We start from the raw sequence: 23,375 nt of genomic DNA, 5'->3' as shown, positions 1-23,375 counted from the left end.
TTAAATGTCTCATTTACGATATCCATGACATGCAGATATGGTCGGGCTGAACATAGCTGAGCAGCTGGCTGAACGGGATGTCAGTTACCCATGTACTGTAATAGTTATATAAACCAATATATAAAAATGCAAAACATATTTGTATCCTGTGTGTTACGTGATATGGGTCATTGTATTTTGTCACCCAGTATGGGAGAACGTCCTTGGTTGCTATGTATATTCAAAAGACAATAATCAGTTGTGACTTCAAATATCAATGCGCGCATTTTGATTGTAACGTTTTTCATCACTCGCCTTGTTTAACCCAGCGTATAGGTCATGCACGGAAACATAGACATTTGATGGTTTGTGTTGGTGTCTGTCCACGTTTATATTGTTATAGTGCACAGATTAATAATAATGACATAATAGTGCTGTGACAGTTATAACAAAGTCTCGGTAACTATAAAGTGGTAGTAAATAGTCATTACAAGATAAACTTACAAGCTTAATTTCCCTCTGTTTACGTATATTGACATATATTGACATATGTCAAATTAGTTGTGCGTGGAAAACAAAGCGACCCGACACACCTAATCAGTATGCGGTCGACTAGGGTCTTATTGTATATGTTCCATTTAAAATACTGTATGGCAGTATAAATGATATAACTGGGATATCTCCACGTTAATCTTCAATATATACACAAAATATGACACTGATTATACTTCTCGTTTACTTGAATTTGCGTTTATTCTGCTTATTACGAAGTAAAACTTAAAATCTCCGCCTTTTGGCTTTTCTTTACTTATACTTCTTTAAGAAAACGTATTATAATTAAAAATTCTGTTTTGATACGATTATGTGTTTAAGGCACCCAATCAAATCAATATTTCCTCTATTACAAATTTTGTTCCGTATAAATTTTCTAAAAGATGTGAATGTATTCTCTTTTAAATTGAAAATGGAAATCGATTGATAGAAAATCAAACACGATTAAACAAGAAAACAATTAATTGTCGATTAGGGGTAAAATATTGCTTAGCAACCACAATGTACGTTGAAATCAGGGTACAATCATACTACCACTTTAATTACCTTAAGTTGTTTTTATGGCAAATTTCTGTTAAAAACCATTTATTTCTCCTGGTCCTAATGGGATCCCTTATAGAAAAAGTTTTTAATGTATCGATTAAGCGATTTAAGAATAACAATTGTGATGCCGGGGAAAGCCGTATCACACTCAGTCTTTAGAAACAACTTCATTTCCACGTACACTACTTCCCGATTCTTCGTTAATTTCCACATATTTGTGAATACAACTGGCTATCACGAAATGTTAGATATATATTTACATTTGGTAAATTAAAATTTTACTATTATAATTTAAAGTATTCGAGAACAATTTGAATTCGCGTTTGCTCTCTCTCTCACAAAGTTACAAAAAAAAATGTATAAAATGACAATAAGGTGGTTTAACAGTATGTTCATGTCAAGTGGCAAACGAATTCAAAGATGCTCCACCGCCGACACAGCATAAGCGATACTCGTCATTTTGGGTAATAAATGGTGTTTTAATCGTGAATATAAATATATCAAAGATAAACTAACAAAAATAATGTTAAAATAATTAATTTTGGTTTTTGGGCGCATGCTTAATCAGTAATTTCATTCTCACATATACGACTTAGTGCTGCGGATTTTTTTTTTCATTATTCTTTATATTTTTATATAAAAGTAAAATAAAAAGTTTAAACTTTTTCAGTGTGGTAATGGTGTAAAGTAAGCAACTTTTTGTAAAATGAAGAAAAATATTAATTCGTCTGCTCTTGTTTTTGATAGAGAAAAAATGCCATTTGTCAGCGTTGGAGCATATTTAACCTTACAGTAAATTGTAGCATTTGTGAATTGGCTAACATCATTGCACTTTCAGATTAAATGCATGATTATTAGGGCGTATTGAATACACGAATTAACAGAGGTTCATCCATACAGTTTATGGTAGATCCGGAAATTAAATGTTTCACACACCGCTTTTGGCATATGTGTTTATAAGAACAGGAAGTTCATGCTGGTTGGTCCAATTTCAGCCGCATGGTATCGTGACACGGCTTTTATTTATATACATTAATAACGTTACTAAAAGAATGCTCCACCGCCTGCGAATGGTATTTTGTCTCTACAAAATTAGGACCAGACGAATTAGTATTTTCTTCTTCATTTACAAATTTTACTCATCATTGCCACCATTGAAAAGTTTGAGCTTCATATTTTACTTAATTAATTGCGTCCCGACAAAATCCATTTTGCACTATGGCCTATATGGAATTTAAAGCACTGATTGTGCAGGCAACAAAAGCAAAATAAATTATTCATCTAATTTTTTTAGTTAGTTAGACACATATAAACACGAATATATAGTAGTTCTTCCCTTCCTTAACTATACAATATGGTAAATAAAACCAAACACATTAAACGCATTGTCACCGCGACGGAGGCACTGACTGTCTTAATATACAAAATCACACCAACATTAGATATACATAGTTATATTTTAGTGTATAAAATCATGTAATATACTGAATGTACATTCCGTATGTATTTACTAGTTTATACATGAACACAGTTTTGTCCTTTCTTATAAATCATCACAACTAAAAACTAAAAAAATACCGTGTACTCGCCGCTAACGTCTAAGTTGCCTGAATGACGATCCCCCGGTAGATAGCAAGCGACACGTGTATTAGCCGTTTTTTACGCTCCTAGCACGCCTACCACGTGCAAATATCGCGCCAAACTATATTTTACGAAGAAAGCGATTTCAACCTAATGCACCAAGTCAAAGCGGTTGAAATTGTATGTTTTTAGTTCAAATTAAGGGTATATCGTTTATGCTCTGTTGGAGCCGGTGGTTCATCTTTAATGTTCTGTAGAGCTTCTGTTTCACGTCCTATCTATAGCCATATATTTTAGGGCTATGGGATTGGTGAATGCAAGTATATTCATATAATATTTCCTTGTTAGAGTAATAATTCCTCACATGGCAGAAAATCACACAATTTAATGTAATATACAACGTATTTGACATGTAATTCATAGAAATGCATTGCAAGAGCAAAACATTTTTCACAGTAAATCTTTGACGTTGAAAAAAAATTATAATTGCTTGGAATTTTTGTGTTAAATTTCAAATGAATTCAAACGAAGCTTCTCCAAGTCAATTTGATAATACATTGAAAAGCCAGAGAACATCAAAGATACTTGTTAAAACGAATTCCTGTAAGAAATATATATTTTACCAGAAAGATAAAAGGCTGTTTTATCGCGCTAGGGTCAGATGGCATGACGTCAATTAAGGACGACAAACATTTGACATAAATGACGCACGGTAATGCGTCACATTAACCTTTATATTCCTCGTAGAAACGAAATATTTATATCAACGGAATCAGTGATTTCTCTATTTTATGTTCATATAAATTTCACAAGTTGGTTTGCTAGAATGAATTAGTGCGCTGTAAGTTTCCGTCAAAAAAACGTCCGTTAAAAAGTGCCGAAAATGCCGTTAAATTTGCCAGCGTTATTCGTGAAAAAACCGCTCGGAAAGTAAATATGAGATATTGCAGTGTTGAAATGACATATATCACTGAAAAGCTTAGATTGCAAGCAAGAAAAAGATGTTATTCATATGTCTTTATTTTATTATTTTAAAGAAAATTTTCTCAAATGAAAAACATATGCGATGTTTTTCGTTAAAAATTAACGTTTTTATGTATTCAGAGCTGGAATATATATATCAGTTAAGATTATAACTTCATGAAAATACAGTGTGTTAATGCCACAGACAAATTCCTTTACAAATCAGCTTTAGATTTGAAAATTGGTTTTCTTGAAACGAAATTATCGCGATTTTACTTTACCCTACTCAAACGAAAATTCGCGACGTTACTTACAAATGTGTAACATTATGACGTTACGTTTCATTTACGTTTATCGTAACGTTATGATCATGATCCTGGAGAAGCACATTGGATGATTGTTTATCTAAATCAAATAGATATACCGGTATATATATGTAATGCTGCTGAAGATTACAGATATAGAATTTAAAGAAAAACTACTCAAAAATACACTAATGTAATCTGAAAATATCATCGCCTTCATATTATGGGATGTTAAATGTGAGATTACGGTGATTCTGACCTCGGACGGTCAACGTTGCGGCCCCGGAAACTCCTTTTTGATGGAATTATAGGTAATTATTACCACTGAAAAAAATCCTTAAGCTAAAGCGTCTGTGAAAGTACTTCAAATTTTGTACATGTATAGAAAAAATCAATCTATAGTATTGTCCTTGAGCGTCCATAGAAACGATGCATAATAAACTCATCATTTTTTGAAGCATTAGCAATTAATGTTAGGTTTAGACGTCGTTGAAACCAACCAGTTCAATCATCAAACATTTTATGAAACGGATAGATTTCAACTTGTTTACTTAAATATGTGAAATAGCGGGACTAGTAGCAGGTACATGTGCAGCACACGTAGGTAATAAACGTGTACAGTAAAGCATCTGTGAAAGTACTTCAAATTTTGTACATGTATAGAAAAAATCAATCTAGAGTATTGTCCCTTGAGCGTCCATAGAAACGATGCATAATAAATTCTCATCAATTTTTGAAGCATTAGCAATTAATGTTAGGTTTAGACGTCGTTGAAACCAGTTCAATCAAAACATTTTATGAAACGGATAGATTTCAACTTGTTTACTTAAATATATGAAATAGCGGGACTAGTAGCAGGTACATGTGCAGCACACGTAGGTAATACGTGTACAATGTACATGTACGTTGTTGTGACGGGTAAGTCGTGATAGCCATAGTTCTATTGTACGTACGTGTACATGTACATGTAGACCTCGTGCACAAATTAACAGGGGCTCTGGATCCGTTTTTGAAATAGTCTTAGGATAGGATGAATATAGAACTGTTCGTAATAGATTGACATACGAACTATTTGTAATACACGTTTTGGTCGGTAAAATCAAATCGCCTTTTTTTGTGAGTGACGACCGGTGCATTATAATTATATGTATATACATTGTTCATATGCATATACATTATAATGCTTTCTTAATCTGTTTGCTTTAAAATGTTGACTCTAGTATCAGAATCAGTATAAAAAATGTAGTCTTGTGCACAGGGACCTGGCACGAAAATGTTTAACCAACTGTACATACATATTATAGTATCTATAATATATATATGTATACTGTTGGTTAAAATGTTCTTGTCAGGTCCCTGTGGTCTTGTGGTTCATATGTAAAATATAGATTATATACTAGAAATCTTGTGGTTCATAACTCCATAAACATATAATTAAGTCATACTGATTACAAGTCAGATCTGTCATTTCCACTATTCTACACAACCAAATGAAAAATCATGGATGACTCAACTACATAGTTTTTTAAAGATGCTCCACCTCTGACAAATGGTATTATTTCACTATCAAAAACAGGAGCAGACGATTTGGTATTTTTCTTCAGTTACAAAAGTTACTTACTTTACACCATTACCAACATTGAAAAGTTTGAGCTTCTAATTTTACTTCAAGTTAAAAATATGAAAAATAATTTAATTGCATCCCGAAAAAATTCCACAGCACTATATCCTATATGGAATGATGTACTGATTGCGCATGCACCAACGGCAAAATAAATTATTTTATATTATTTTTTTGTGTTAATTAGACATATATAAACACGATAATACACCAATTATTGTTAAAATAATGAATATCATTTATGCTCCGTCGGCGGTGGAGCATCTTTAAAAAAAAGAAAACACAGATTACAAATCTTTTTTCGCAATAACAGCCTGTAATGAAATATATAAAGAGTTTGGTTTATATTTATAGATATCATTACAACAATGCTTCTCACAATTGATCGACAGCATCCATATGAAAACGGTTAACAGTAAATAAAACGATTTAATGTTTAATGTGTACATGTGATTATAAATGGTTACACAGCTCTAAGGAACTGACCAAAGGGCAGCGGCTATTTTCTTAAACATACGGTTTTCTCTTGGATCTAGATGAATACAACACTTGATTGATACTAATTCGTAAATGTAGTGATTTGAATTGAATTTGAGTCAAATTCATACATGTACAGAAAATCAGAACCTGACTTAGTTGCTTATCATATATATATCATGGCATAAAAAAGAATGTTTTCCTCTTAATCTATAACACAAGAGTATTTTTTTTCCCATTTGCTCCGGCTTTCTATTATGCTGAGCTTCGGCTCATCTGTTTGAAATATATATATTATTTATATAGCTCAATTGAATTGGTAGAGCATCAGGATAGTGTTTGGAGTGTCTCGGAATCTAAAAAGGCGAATATAAAAAAAACCGGTTAGTGTGTTGAATCTTTGAGGGGCGATGAGTGAAAAGGAAGGGGATAATACTAATGTAACGGTTCTGGATCGGATCGATAGCCGACAACCAAGCAGCTCAATTGGTAGAGCATCCGGGAAGAGTTCGGATGGTCCCGGGTTTGAAACGGTTCTGGTCGTGCATTATCTCGCTCTTACCACAATAATAAGAAACCTGTCGGTCACAAAGATGTCAACTAACGATATACATATGTAGGTACTGGTTATCAGAATGTCGGTACTGTTTAATCACGTGTTTTCCTTTCCTACAAAGAAACAAATGATCCTAGAGGGATCTTGCCGCCCACAAAAAATGGTCTTTGTCTGACATATGGCAGAGGGATCTTTTTCGCTGCTTTTCGATATCAAAATCCAAGATGGCGGCCGGTCGGCCATCTTGTTGACCGTTCGGTCCCAAAATGCAATATGCACAGCTAGGGCCCTAGGGAAACCTACATATGAAATTTGAAAGAAGATCCCTTAGATCTTTCTGAGAAATAGCGGTAACAAGAATTGTTAACTGACGGACGACTGGGTCACACGGACGGACCACGGACGAAAGGCGATCAATATCTCAGATGGTGGGCTAAAAAAAACCCAGTAAATACCGTACCGTCAATTCCTGGGTCATGGTAGCAAGTATGAAATTACAAGCCTACATTCTTATTCTGCAATGCTTTGACATGGCTTAATTTATGATAAATTTTTTTTTTTTTTAATGTTGATGTGTTTGATACTCATGTAAACATTTACATAACTATTTGGTCGACATAAACACATTTAGATCTCTCATACGTTCCGCTACGCGGGAATTTTAAAATTGTTCCTTATCAACAACAAACTATTGATTTCACTTCTGCTTCTCAATTAATACCAAAAAAGTATACTATCTCCCGTTTTAATATATTACGATGTACATATCTATAATAACATTTTTTGTCGACATTGTAAAAATAAACTAGTCATCTCTGTAATCTGAATGGAAACAAAGTCTTTCGCGACGAAGATGTTACATCACCATCTTTTCTATGTTCCAAGTATCATGACAAATTGGGAGTAAATTGCAAACGTTTTTTCCTCCAAATACAATGAGTAGTGTGGCAAGAATATTAATTACCTCCCTTGTGTCTTGCCGATCTGTACATAGATAATAATATTTAATATTATATACATGTATTTTTTTCTTTATACTTCTCTTTGATTTTTCAATTACCGTAAGGTAACTCATATCTTTATCAATTCATTGTTTTAATCTATGTTAATGTGTATATGATTTGCTACAACAAAAAATGCATAACATGCGCATACATGATTGAAATACGTGGCATTTTTTTTTTTTTCTTTTTTGAAATTTCTATATTCATTAGTTGTTTTTCACGTTAGGCATGCAACAATGGCACAATATTCCTTATACATAAGTCCACATTCATAGCTATTTCGTCTTTGAATATTAATTTGAGTTAGCTCCCTTACGGGTAGGTATCGATTGTTACGTCATCATTGTGTGAGGGTAATTCACATCGTTTCATCCTAAATGTATGACGTTACGCTTCCAAACATATGACGTCACAATCAATATCTATCCGCAAGGGTAGATAACTCTGTAATATGCAAATACAGAATCTTATACATCAGAATTTTGATCAGTTTTATCAGCAGGAATTATGTGCGCGATGTGTGTAGTTCTATTGTCTATTGTACCTCTAACTAACAGATTCCGCTCCCAATAAAATTACAGTTGTTATTTAAAACATTTCTACAAGAGTATTTAATCCTATCTATGAAACTGAGAGTATATGATTGCTTATGGAACGATGCTTTAATTCGAAAAATAACGGAAATACCCGAGAGAAGTAGGAAAACAGTCAAGTTTTTGTTAAAATTTAAATATGCAGTATCATTTACGTACGAGCCAGATTAAGGAGCTTAAAGAAAGCCGGTGTACCCGGAGGAAAACCATGGACTTACGGCCAGAACCTTGCTACAGCCATTGAATTGGAATCGAACTCAAAACCTATAATAGGAAATAAAATGTAGACAACTTAGCAATGCAGCTAGAGATAAGCACACAACGGTCTGAAATAAAGTAATGTAGGAACACAGAATACATGGAAAGAACCTTTCTCGAAACAAACTTCATTGAAATAGACTTAGTCGACTTTTTTTACATAATGCTACATAAAGAAATATTTTTATCTTGAAAATCCTTCTATTCCATTTAAATCTCTTGTTTCATGCAGTTGTACTTGCATGGTTCTATGCCAACAGGCTAGGGGTTTCATTCGCCATATCTCGTTCGATACTGCATTTACATACTAATGAATAAGTACTTTTTCGTAATTCGAGTTTGTTCCATATACTTATTGACTATATAAATATCATTTTCATTTAGAAATGTGAAAACCTTGTAATTGCTGATTTTGAGAAGAATTTTGAGAAATAAATGAAATGAAAAAAAGTTTCATGCATTTTAAAATAATAACTTAAATGTTGTTTTGTTTCGAGAAAACGGGGCCAGTACAAGGTATCATATAAAGGATAATATAAAAAGTCGTTACTTCGAGATGGTTTTTTTTAAAGAATTGCATTTCTGTCCAATTGCACATGAAATGTTAATCTCGGAAACCCAGTCTCTAAACTCCACCACGCTCCAATGTAGGTAGCCGGCGATGATAAAAAACATCAATGCAAGTGGAAACGGCAGATCAGAATGTCCCGTTAGAGTTTAGAGTTGACGCAGTCGTGGTGTTCATAAACAGGTGGGGGGGCTGATATTCCGAAACCTCCAATGAGAATGTTTAAAACTGTGATGACGAATATCGCACCAACAACAACATTGTTTATCCTTTTACACCTGATGTTGTCTCCGTCCTCGTCATCCGTAAACAGGACCAAGACTAGGACACCGATCAATACCTGTAGTACAAGGGAGGTAATGATGAGTGGTAGCAGTGTCGAGTAGTACTATCTGTGTGTCGGACCCACTTCTATCACCGCCTTTAGCTGACTCGCGTTGGCCGTCATTAGCCCGATGTCCAATAAGCCTTCAGCTAATGTCTTCATTTTTGAGTAGTAGTTTTTCGACATAATTCTAAACAAAAGAAAACAATACTCACTTGATAATTACGAAGTTTAAACAAAAAAATGTTGATAAAGGTAAATTATATTTTTTTGATAAAATGTTTAAGAGAAAAAAAAGAGGAAACAACCTTATTCTTTAATGTTATATGAAATAAATTTACTATCGACATCGCACCTTAAAGTTTTCTTAACTCAGATGGGGTCACAGGGACCTGACACGAAAATTTTTAACCAACAGTATACATATATTTATGTGTGCTGTTGGTTAAAAATTTTCGTGCCAGGTCCCTGTGGATGGGGTAGGCGCGGTTCCAAATTACAAAAAATGCATTCACATTCGTTGGACGGGTGACTATAATCAGGAAGGGCTGATAATTCAACCTTTTTTGTGATTATCTCTAAACATCAGCGAGAACAAGCATATTGCTACAAGCGGTTAGGAGGCGCTAAGCTGAATAATATAAATAGTGTGAAGATTCATTCTGACAAAGCTGTATAATAACTGAGCCAATGAAGATAACAAGAGCTTCTGTCAGACGTTTATAAACAATTTCAGATTCCATATCGCAATATAACAGATTTCAAACAGATACGTTTTATTTTGCTTTCACACCTAAAGATATGTCCCTTAAAGACGGTTTCACTGTGGTGTATAGTGTACAAACAGCTACTGTGTATGCATGTCCATGTGTCTGTTTTGTATCAAAGAATCTGAACATACGTGAAAATAACCTGCCCACCACTTATATAATAAATTATATAATTATTCTATAGAAAGTAACTATTCAGATAATTATTACCTTGAGATACGCCTGTATATTTCTGAGGTACCTTCAGATCTCTCCGATTCGTCATCCATTGTTTAATTCCTCACGGAAGTAATTACCAGTTTTATAGTATAGATATAATTATCTGTATATATTCAGTTTAATCATATACTTTGCCATTTCAGTGAATCCACTTCAGATCTATGTAAAAACTTCCTGTATATAACCCAAACATTCCAATTACACGCAACAGTTACGTGTTATACATGGATTATATGTCCATTGTACTGTTAAAATATCTATTTATATTCTATTATATTTAGAATTGCAAATTGTCTTGTTTTTGTTTAGCTGAATATACAACATTGTGAAACAGGGTTTTTTTTTCAATTACAATTCTGATATATATATATATATATATATATATATTTTTATAAATAATTCAATTTTGAAAGAAGATGTCTAATACGTTATGTAAATGCAATCTTCGATTCTCCAATTATAAATATTACAACAGTGATAGTAACCCTCGGAATATTGAGGATGACATTTCACATATACGAACGTGTTAATGAGTCGAAACTTGTGTTCACTTTAAGGTTAAAAGATAAAGGAATCGGTTGTAAAAAAAAACAATTTCAAAACATCTGTACTATTATTTGAAGATTATAATTCATCATATCTGTTAGCCTACAGGGATTACAATCCGTCGATACCCCACTCCCTCACACAAGTGGGATATGGTTTACTTCTCATACGTACGGGTATACATGTTATCTCATCTTATATATTCGTGTCGGGTGAGGCTACATGCATATGTATATGTGTGTACCACAAATGTTGGGAAATATCACAGAATTACAGAGTAAAATTTACAACAATAAAAAAATCAATTTAAATTGCATATTTGTGTCTCTTCGATAATCCACATGAAAAATGAAAGATAGAAATAAAATAATTTAAAATACAATTTATCGATTGTAGACCTGCTTCTACAAGCTGGTTGATATACACGTCATATATAATTATGGTGTGATACCAATAGGTCGTTTTTATATTTAGAGTTATCTCCCCGTACGAAGTACACGAGTTCCTTGTAGCAAGATAGACCTTACAAAGATGTGATTCAGGTATGTAGAGAAGCTAACCGTTGCATTGGTAGAATGTTTATGTATTTAAAGATAGACACGTTCACAAGTATAGGTAATGCATAAAGTCCACAAATCGTAGAACCATACCTCAAGTCTATGTATTATGTAGCCAAGCGAAGGAGGGGCTCTTCAGGGGTAATTTATGTGTGATTTATAAAACATTTTAATTTTAGTGGTGTTGTGTTTATGTTCCCGTACATTTTGACGATGAAGATCCGGATTCGATTCCTGGTCGATGCACTCGACAGGGATGTGTACCCGACACGTACATGTATATATATATATGTGTGTGTGTGCACACATGCATGTACATGTAATGGTGTATTTACAAATGTACATGTACGTACACATGTGTACTAAACGTTACTAGTACTATATCTAGTGACACTGTATTTATTTGTATACATGTAGGATATCCTTTAGTTCAGACTTTCTTTTATAATGGTCAGTATATGTTCATCAATATACATATTTTTTAATCGGTAATAATACAATGCAGTTATTTTACTTGAATGATCTAACCAGTAACAGTGATATACAATGTACATGTAAGCCGTATCTGCCCTATAAGTTATTGGAATATTCTTTTTTGCCTTTAATTTGTAGATGGTCTGGGGACACCTGGATGTACATTGGGGAGGGGTGTATAGTATATAACATGCATACATTATATAGGGCCCTTTTGAAGATACCTTTGGTATTTAATAAAAGTTCAATTTTGAATTTAATTTACATAGACAAGTGGAGATGATACATTGTACCTTTAATGTATGGATGTATAAAAGTTCATTAATTTTCAGACGTTGTGGGGCTTGGGCACTTTTTTGAAGATAAAATAATCAATCTGAACAACCTGTCACGTCAGACCATAATATAATGTTTGTATTTTAATTTAACTTTATATTAATGCAAAATTAATATAAATACACTAAAAAGTTGTTAGCTGAAGGAAAACTCCTTTAAATCGGAGGTCCGTCTGACATCAGCAAACACAATGAAGGAAATTCCAATCACTTTGTATATATGTTTCTGGATCAAGGAACACAAAAATACCACCTCTTTCCAAATTATGATTAAAAATGGTTGGTAGAATCTCAGATTTTCCTGTTGGCAAAATCATATTATACATTTTAATTAGAAAAAAACCCAACATTAAGTCAAGGAATAAAAGTGTTTTACTTTACATAACATTTTAGCAATACTAATGTGTTGTACTAAATTCTTTCAGTAAGAGGCTAGGATAACAAAAAAAAAAAAAAATCTTTAAATGGGTGGTCCCTCTGACGATTTTAAATGAGGTACATTCCTATATATTAGTATATTCCTGCTTAGATTGTAATACAAATTTCATATTTTCGATATATTTATTAAACTTTTTATATTTCAGGTACACATCTTCATTTCTTATAGTGGTTTATTTCCTATCGGAATGGCATCAAGTATCCATCCAAGAGTTTCAGTAGACATTAGACAGTTTGTAAGCACCTATATGGGCAAAAAAATTAAACAGTATGCGCGGGAACTTTTTACCAATATTCAACTTGTGGACTTGCACGTAAAACCATCTTATCTCTTGGACTTTGGTGTTGATGGAATTGAAAAACTTGTCTTGCTTTTAGAGGAGATGAAACGCCGTGATTTTATTACAAACTCATTAAATGTTCTACAGCTAGATTTTGATTTTGTTATAATAAATCCAGTGACTTTTAAAAGGATACAATCAACTGAGTTGGAGAAGTGTCATACTATCGTTGACGTCAGCAAATCACGAAATTCACCGGAAGTTCTGTGTAAGGACGGTGGCGTGTTCGATCAAATAAAAAGGATATTTAAGGATGTACTTCCGGATAATAATCATATAAAACATTTCACTGTGGACTGTAATTCTGCCAATCTGACCACCATTTTCGGTGTGTTGCTGAGTTACCCGATTGTTTACTGGTTTGATAACACGGACGGAGTAATGGCGAACTGTTTAGATATGGAACCTTTGGAGAGTTTCAAGGTTACTGGATGGCGTCATAGCGACAAATGTGACCATTGTGTATTTTCCTTCTCTGTTCCAAAGAGTGTTTTTGATGACCTTGAAAGCAAAGTCATGAAATGGTTCAAGGTTGTGTTTGAAGAAACGGAGTGGAACCAAATCTTTAGTGATTTAAAAATAACTCATACTTCAGTACAGCTGGATGCAGTTTCATTATAGAGAAATAAATATTTATTAAAGTATCTGAACGTTTCTTGCCTTGACAATTTCTAAACAAATGCAAAGACTTACCAAACATGTACCAAGACTTATCACACGTCATTTTTACATTACCGTAACATGAACCAAGCCTAAACATGTACCGAACATTAAAAAACTTCTACCAAGCCTTACCATAACATTCTTTGACATATCTGGGACGTTCCAATTGATACCAATGTACATACTCAATGTTATAATGTCATCCGAACTGAGTAGGAATAATGGTTTTAAAAAGAAGAGAACAAACCGTTTAGTTTTAGAGTGTAAGTGCATTTCCACAAACCTGCATGTTTTGCTCCAAATACAGCAGGTTTTTTTCCTCAAAACTAGTCTCGCTTCATGTTCAGTGTTTCTAAAAGTATTGAATGGATGTATTTGAGATATTTGCATCATATTATCTACAACCGCCATTTTCCTGAAAAGATCAAAGAGGACTCGATGTGTACGTCAATGTAAAGTCGAATCCGGTCGAACCATCGCTCCTACTACATGCTATAAACACAATAGTAATTATAATGGCATGGTTATTTGGTGACAGAATATGTACTGAACCTTGCGGATTTGCAGAACTGTAACGTACAAAATTTACAAACAACACACCAATCTACGAGTCAACAGTAATATCTAAGATGAGGACGGATGCATAGACACTTTATACAGTATTAACTAAGTTATGTGGCTAAGAAGTGATATATATACTAGAGGTTCCCCAATAAGTGACTGTTGTTTATCATGTTTATCTAAGTTAGTTAGTTTTCAAATTTTGAAAAGACGCGAGCTTTAGCTGAGCTAAAACCAATCGACCAATGAGATTATTCTTTACACAACTTTCAAGATAATGGTAAAATGGCAGCCAACCTGACCCGGATAACTATAAGCGATGCAAAACGACATAAGGACCACGGTAGGGGGATTTGAACGAACTGTCAAACAAGTAAATACGTTTGTTTTCACATGACGTTTGTTTATGTCAAAGCCTGTTATTGTTGGCTGCCGTGCGTAGCGAATAGACATGATGTTCTCGATCGTGTCCGACTAAGGGAAATTCGTCAATTTTTCAAGTTTCGAGGCTGCTTGTGAAAAAAAGTAGATAGGTTCAGTAGGACTTCTTGCTATCATCTTGAAGTGTAACATCTTAACTTTCAATTAAGAACAAAGCCGTTGAGATATCTGGTCTGGATATTATTTTACAACATTTTGAACTAAATTACCCAATTTTGCGTCACGGAGGAGTTCCTTAACTTTCTCTATATAGTAGGGTCTTTGACTTATCAGCGTGCTAATTATAATAAATACCTATGGCTGAACGGTTCAAATTTCACAGTAGGAAACAGCAAGTGGGGGAATCCGTGTCTGATTATGTTGTGAGTCTTAAGAAATTAGCCAAAGACTATGGCTTTTAAGATTTTCTGAATCTAAACTACACGTGGTTTTTTTTTTTTTTTTTTAATAAAACCGGAAGCGACGTTGATTGGCTGCCACATCTGGCACAACCGTCTTATTGCACCACCAAGACTTGATATGTGAACTGTTGATTGGTTTATATAATATGGACCGTGTTAAAAGTGTTTTTCAAAGTGTTTGATAAAAAGTTGTATTTGAAAAAAAATAATGAAGATCAAGAAGGTCTTTTGAGGATAACTCTTATTCAGTGTAAATTGCTTTGTTTAGCAAATTTGTGAGACGATTTTAAAGAGTTCTGAACGATACATAGTGTGCTCTGAGTCAGGAATATACAGTAAACCATAAAAGGGGGAGGAGTGTATTGACATTATTAGTTCAATGTGTGCTCTCGCTACATTATGTTGTCAGTATTAGTAAAACGTCCGGTTCCGGGTTTTCTCTTAGAATAAATTTTGTTGTTAGATCACCGCCATTTGCATGAGTTGTGTTTAGAGTTTCGAAGGAACCCAAGATATTACAGTTAGGACTATGAAGAATTAAGTCTTCGGATCTATATCGCTTTCGTTCAGCAGCTCATGCCGTCATACCATCAATAGACTATATATAAAACGTGTACTAAACCTATAATTTGGATGACAATATACATGTAATTACAAAAAACCTGTGTATCGGAGATCAGAAATAACAGTTATTGTTCTAGATTTCCTGATATTTGATTAAGTAGATAAGCCATACATTGTATATACGTTGTATCGAATGTCATAAAACATAATGGTTAGATGTGGTACCTGTACAGATGTACGAAAAAATTACCTGTACAGATATACGGAATATTTACCTCTACGGATATACGAAATAGTTACCTGTACAGATAAACGGAATATTTATTTGTACAATTATACGGAAAAATTTCCTGTACAGATATACGGAATATCTACCTGTACAGATGTACGAACCATTTACCTGTACAGATATACGGAATATCTACCTGTACAGATTTACGAAACATTTACCTGTGTACAGCTGTACGAAAGATACATCGAACGTTTCTAGAGATACAGAATGAAAGGATGATAGGATTTATTTGCTATTATTTAATTTTATATACGAAATAAAACAATGCTTATAACAGCATGCAAAAATACAAAACAAATGTACTGAAATATATCCAAGGCATAAACATAGAATCGTGAATAAATTACACTACCTACCAGTCTCGGGAATTTTAAAACATCACTTTTTTAGCTTGATATTTGTTTACCTCCGCAAACTGTCCGTGTTTGAAAATATTGGAGATGATAAATCTAGCACAATAATCTTATCAATAAGTTAGGGTCCTTTGGCCAGTCTATGTATACAATACATCTGTGTTAACTGCAAATTCAATGTAATCACACGTACTGTATCTTCTTTCTCAGCATAACTAAAACAGCTATCTGGATTTATATATAAATACCGTTTTTATAAGCAATTAAGCGAGGTAAACGTTAATTATTTGTCTGATTTCTGTCTTTCACTACAAACAGACCGGTAACATTACATTGAAATATCGATTATTGTCAGTGGAGATTGAAAGTCATTCTTTACATCCCAGTGTCGTTACTTCGAGTGACGTTATAGATACGTCATGGTAATTAATACAGTCTCAGACGGCACTCAGGAGTGAAACGAAGGGAAGTAACTCTGATCTAACAGAGTGAAACGAAGGGAAGTAACTCTGATTTAACAGAGAATCTAACAGAGTGAAACGAAGGGAAGTAACTCTGACCTTACAGAGTGAAACGAAGGGAAGTAACTCTGATTTGACGAAGTAAAAAGAAGGGAAATAACTCAAATAGATCAGAATGAATATAGATAACGTCGATTGGATATATATGTCCGCGCTTCGGTGATATGTGTTTATGTTGATGAGGACATTGCCAAAAGCATTGGTCCAATCAGAATACACAACATTATAACCTGGCAACTGTCGCTATGGTGATGTCGATATACCGAAACCACCAATGAAAATATTCAGAACGGTGATGCCAAATATTAGACCGACGACACTGTTGTTGAGCTTACTAGCCCTCGGATCTTCTTCTTCGTTGTCCTCTGTGAGGCCGAGGATCAGGATGAGGACGCCCACACACACTTGTAGGAGGAGCGTAATACTAATTAGGACAATCAGTGGCCAATAGTATCTGTGGGAGGAGCCATATTCGATCACGCTCTTTAATTGGCTGGTATTGGCTATCATCAACCCCACATCCATAAGGCCTTCAGCCACCGTTTTCTTCTTGGCGTAGTACGTTTTTGACATATTTCTGAAACAGAAAAATTAACTAAAAATATTAGATATGCTTTGCTTTTAAACAATTTTCATTGGCTTATACATGGTCAGTGACGTTCAATATATTGCATATTGTTTCAGTGTTTCCATTTTTAGAAACACCGATGTTGACATTCCTTTGAGAACTCCATTGCACGAACACTGCATTCTTCAGGGTGCCGTTCTTTGACTAACGCTTTTTTTATAATTAATTTGCGCATTATATATTGTTTTTGACATTTTTGAAGAAAAGACATATTTAATATATTAAGACTTTTGTTGAGGTCTATAATTGATATTTACGCCCAAGTTTTCAATTCCAGAAGCATTGGTTTGCTTCTTACGAGATCCATTTTGTAGATACGTATTATATGACAAAAACGTCTTTAAAAATAAAGATATGTAATGAATCGTTACAATTATTAAGTATTCGATTTCTTTTCATATCACCGACAATCTATGTACAGTAGACGGACTTTATCTTTAAATTGAGATTGATCTTCCTCCTTTCGTGAGAAATTTGGCCATATTGATTGCAAGTATTTAGGGATGTCTTTAATTTGTTCTGTTTTTCAATGTTAGGCAAAACTTTTGTTCTTTTTTACCCTTTTTTCCAAATGTTGTAATGGTTTAATGATGTTACTAACTTAGCAGCCGAAACAAATAAAGTTATATGGGTCTATATATATTTCAATCTGAGAGTTCATTTTCAGTAAAACTACATAACTTTTAAAGTTATGTAACATCTTTTTTTTTTTTTTTTTGTCAAAATGAAATTTACCTCTGATCTAAATAGGAGCTTACCTTTAGACTCGCTATCCGTGGTTGTATAATTCTCTCCCGAGGTGTGATGCGATGGTATGACGTCAGCGAGTGAAGTCAGATACTATTTCAAACATTTGTAAACGTGCACAACGAGTAAACTTTGTCAAAGTTGTCCTCTTTGTTTTATTTATCCAAAATGGTTCTTAGTATTTCCTCTGAAACTACTCTGATGTTTAAGGTGAAAATATAATCACGATACGAGAATGTCTGAACATATACTGGGTAAAATGGACGTCAACTGTAGATTTGTTGTAGAGACACTGAGCCAGTGATTTAGAGGGGTTGTAATTTACCAGGGCCCAAATATGGGTGTCACCGCCTGGCGTATCTTAAGCCTAGGAAAGATTTATTTCTTCGCTGATAACGTGGATCAAAGTGTGGGTGTACATATATAGTTGAAGTCTGGTCCTATAAGAATCGATTTTCAATTAATCATCAGCAAGTGCTCGTACAAAATGTAATGAAAATTTAGTTCAACTGAATTCATACTTTTTCCTTATCAGACTTAAATATCCAGTGTTTCTGTGTTGTTGTGATCAGATGTACAAGACACGTACATGAATGAAATATCACTTTTGATAATTTCACTCGCTTTTGACATATCGGAATGCAGCATTGACAGTGAAAATATCATTTTGATTGTTACGTCTTTAGTTTTTGCTAAAAAAATGACGTCATATTTTTGTGTAGAAATACATTTGTATGACGTTATGCTCACAAAACAACTACGTAATTATCGCAAGGGCAAACAACTCTGTAAATTACAATGGCGGAATAACCTTTGGCGGAATGTTACTAATAAATAGACTATTCCTCGTTTCTTGATGAATACCGGTAACATATTATCTCGTGAGGTGGAAATTTGTGGAGTTTCGCACACGTGAAAAATATAAAAGTTTCCACCTCACTCGATGTAATATAACTGGTATTCATCAAGAAACAAGGAATATCCTCTATGTATGCATGATGTAAAAATCATAATGAATATGAAACTCGGTGCATCAAACCCGAAACATCATTGGCCATGAAACTAGACTTCGATATATATAAATTATGGACCTTTGCTGAGGTTCATATATGGTGTTATACCACCCTGGTAGAATAAATAATAACTGGGGCGTAGCCTGGGGAAATTACTTGTGATTCTACAAGTGTAGTACATTCATAACACCATATGAACCAAAACAAAGGTCCTTAAGTTTTATTTTAGATATGTAGTTTCTTTGACAAATGTCAATATAATTCTCTGGTGCGCAAGTTTATGCACAAGTGAAAAAGTTGGTCATAGAACGTCCACCTTGAAGGAACTCTTGGGCAATAAAAAAATTCACAAAGGGTTATTGACTTGGTGTATTCTAAAAATGCCGAGAAACACCGAGTCCGATATAACGTCAAAATTATTCTCTGATATCTACCTCCGCGTGACCATGTAGTAGCCAATGAGAATTCTGGCAAATAAGAGCATATATAATACTATATAATGACTTCAAATTAAATGATGTATTATGTATATGTGTTGGCGTGCCATTGTTCTCAAAACAATAAGTTTTGTTTGTGACCTTATACAATATTGATTTGTGTACATGTACATGTGGTTCCTCAGGGTGGTCTCCTATTAAATTCTGTATGTAAGTTTATAACAAGTACTTTGATTCGATGAAATCAGGGCAATGTTACACTATATGTCTTTACAGATCACATCCTTAAATGACCTGGCTGTTACTGGAACGTTAAACTGATTAAACAAAACAAAACAACATACTATATGTAACCATTAAATCATTATTCTCAATATCTTTTGGGGTTATGAATGATAAGACAAAAAACGGAAGGACAATAGACGCGAAGCGTCTAAGAAAAAGAATGTCCGTCCGTTTTTTGTCTATGACTTCATTACCCCATAGATATTGAGAATAATGCTTATGATTTAATTCAGATAACTCAATCAGGTACTAATAAGCCATATATTTCCGTGATTTTACTTACTTTTAACAATAAAACAAATTGAGTTGTGGCGCATTAATATTATCAATGTGTTTAATACGTACTTGTGGCGTACAACGGTCGATTTCAAAACATATTCGGTCCAAGCAGTTGTACTGCTTTCACGGTGAAACTGTTGACGCTGACGTTTCGGCTGGTTTTTATGTACATTATTAAATAGTTTTTCTAAAAAACGGAATCAGATACTGTGTAACTATATTTTGTGTATTTACAGAACATTTTTCAGTCGATAAACAGTTGGTTTACGCTATGTAAACATTTTCTTTGTGCTTTCATTTTTGGCACTATATTGTGACGTCGGCAATGTACGACTGTTATCGTTGTAAATAGTCTGGAGGGCCTCCACTTTGCCTCCACATTGCCTCCACTTTTTTCATATAAGGTAAAATGTGGACGCCCGAGGGGTATATAAGGCGGAGCGATTACTGTGATTTTAAACGTCTCCTCCCGGCATCGGATACGTATTCTTACGCCATTTTGGTTCTCATGACAAATTAGTAGATAGGCCTACAGGAGTTATCTCCCTTAGATTATAGGAAAGTTGGCATAACTTATAATACAAATCGTCTATTTATCAATAGGGATTATTACAAGATATTTAGAGATGAATCTTGTAATAGAGGAATTGATAACTTAATCAATTTCCATAAATAATTTGTACTGAGGTACAAGAGTCTAGTGTACTCTTGTATCTCTATTACAAGATATAGTTAATCTTGTAATAGTGAGATTGATTATTACTTGATCAATTTCTATAAATTATTCTTAAATTCTATAATATTTGTATAGGATAATACAAGAGTCTAGTGTACTCTTGTATTTCTATTACAAGTTATCGTTAATCTTGTAATAGTTGAAATTGATTACTTTGATCAATTTCTATAAATACTTGTTGTTCATTGTTCATTACACCTACACAGTGGTTTGGAGTATTTGAGTATTTCTATTGCAAGATATTTGGAATTGTGAATCTTGTAATAGGGAAATTGATGCATTGCTCAATTTTCCTAATTAATTGTAGATAATTACATGTGTTAATACAAGAGACTAGGGTTTCTCTTGTACCTTATCTATTACAAGATATTTGGGTTGAATTTCTTGTAATAGAGAAATTGATGCCATATTGATCATGCTGTAATTTTCTATAAACTACTAACTAAATATACAGAGTTAACTATTAACTTTATTCTGTTGTCGCGATTGTTGCTATTGCATCTTAGTTATCACTTTGTTGTTTCTTTATAAAAAGACACAAGTCATCATATTATAACAGGGCTAGTTTAACTATCAACTTAGATAATTGTACATTTGTACTCGCTACCATTTATAACTTTCTATATTCTATATTCTGGCATAATCTCTAATTGTACAGTAATTAGAGTGATAGAGAGTGTGATTACAGCGAGGGAAGCAGTGATGTTCGTTTCAATATTCTTATCAAATAATTCAGTCTGGCCAATGACAGTGCCGCTTTTAAAATTCCCCGCGAAAACGTTCTGTATTTATGACGTCATAGTAGTTAACATACAATACTTTGGGTCTATGGAAAATAAGTTCAAAGATCTAACCAATAAAATGAGTGTAACATATGAAATTAAATTACTTAAGCATTGAAGTCACTATTTTTTAATTTCATCGGGGTATGAAAGAAATTTGCAAACAAAATTTCTTTCATACCCCGATGGAATTAAAAAATAGTGACTTCAATACTTATAATTAATTTCGCAGGCTACTTTCTAAAATGAAATACATTTACAAGTACGATTCCATTGATTTTTTCCAATGGATTATTTTTTCCAAATCAATACGCAACGTCAATATTTCTATTGTGACGTCATGATAACGTCGGGATTTCCGCGCCATTCTCGGATTTTTTTTTTTTTTTTTTCATCGCGGAATGAAAAAAATGAATAGACCAATCAGAAAGCCAGTAACAAAGAGAAAATTAATTATAAGAATGTCAAAATATTTATTAACATAAATATTTGGACATACAAAAGTCTCCATAGACCATTTTAGGGGTTTTCGGGGTCTACTCGGTGAAACAGACTCTACATAGTGTATATACTTAATAAATGTAGCCAGAGAAGGGTGGATAGACACTGAGACAAAAGCATGCCCCGTCTTAACTTGTCGAGCCAAGGGTATTAGTTCGGTCCTCGTAGTAGAGGGGAGATCGGAATGTACCTTCATAGCTTGGCTATAGCGAAGTTGGCCCCGTCTATAGCACGACAAAGGCAACTCCAACAATGTTAGAGGTATAGCACGACGAGACATTTTTGATCATTACTTCGTGTCTAACTATCTCGGTATTGTACATCAGAAGTTCTCAATATCGAGATCTAATATTATTGGATTAGACAAAGGCAAAACATACATCCTGTGGGTCTTTACAAAAATCGTGAATACCGTTGACATGTTCAATGGGTTTTTTTTCAGACATCGTCCTAGACTACTATACATGTACATTGCATACAAAGGCCGTCACTATGATCTAACACACCATCGTTCTCAATCTGATTTTGGAAATTGGCGGTGGCACATTTGCATATATTGTAGATTATTTTCCTGATGTGCGTGTATAACGAGACAAACAAAATTTCATTTTTACAGTAAACCACCGATATTATTTCAGTGACTGGTTAATACACACATGGACATGTATATAATACATGCACATGATCCACTGCAAATTTCCTAATCCGCTTGAAGACAACTTTGTGCTCGTTTTGATGAAACGGAAGTACTACCGCCTTAATGACTGCACGTTGTAGATTTGTGTAGAATTGGATTGGATGATTGACCTTTTCAACAGTAATAACGTGAAGATGCAATACTAGCAATGTGATGGTTTGGTGTATGTCCATATTGAAATACACTGCAAAGCCAAAGCCTTGTGTTGTCCATAGATAGTTCCATAGAAAGGAAAGATAATCGGATAGAGACAAACATGCCACTTAATCAACTTGGGTTTATTGGTTTAATTTTAGGATGATTTTATTAATGTAGATTCGTGTCGTACAGGGGTATTGGAAGCCAACACTTTTGGTACAATGTATTAATCGATTTCATATATATTTCGGGAGTTGTCTCCCTTAAACCATATTTATTTTTAGAAACTTTCTTTGTATATTAATATAAAAAACAAAGCTTTTTTTTAAAA

At 33.8% G+C, this 23,375-nt stretch overlaps 1 protein-coding gene across 1 annotated transcript; it reads left to right on the top strand.

Annotated features, from left to right (window-relative positions):
* The first annotated feature begins 11,314 nt into the window (after positions 1 to 11,314).
* LOC138336299 (UPF0739 protein C1orf74 homolog) lies at positions 11,315 to 14,865 on the top strand. The gene is made up of 2 exons (XM_069285734.1): positions 11,315 to 11,402; positions 12,811 to 14,865. Exon 2 carries the CDS (start codon positions 12,853 to 12,855, stop codon positions 13,624 to 13,626), a length of 774 nt encoding a protein of 257 aa, XP_069141835.1. The 5' UTR covers positions 11,315 to 11,402; positions 12,811 to 12,852; the 3' UTR covers positions 13,627 to 14,865.
* Positions 14,866 to 23,375: the final 8,510 nt, after the last annotated feature.

Source organism: Argopecten irradians, chromosome 12 (genome assembly GCF_041381155.1).
Source record: "Argopecten irradians isolate NY chromosome 12, Ai_NY, whole genome shotgun sequence".
In the NCBI taxonomy this organism is placed as follows: domain Eukaryota; kingdom Metazoa; phylum Mollusca; class Bivalvia; order Pectinida; family Pectinidae; genus Argopecten; species Argopecten irradians.
The sequence above is the reverse complement of the archived record's forward strand: the minus strand, read 5'-3'. Positions and strand labels throughout refer to the sequence as shown.

Bases quoted from the DNA above. Each gene is read 5' to 3' on its own strand.
- LOC138336299 (XM_069285734.1), top strand. From the start codon at position 12,853: ATGGCATCAAGTATCCATCCAAGAGTTTCAGTAGACATTAGACAGTTT.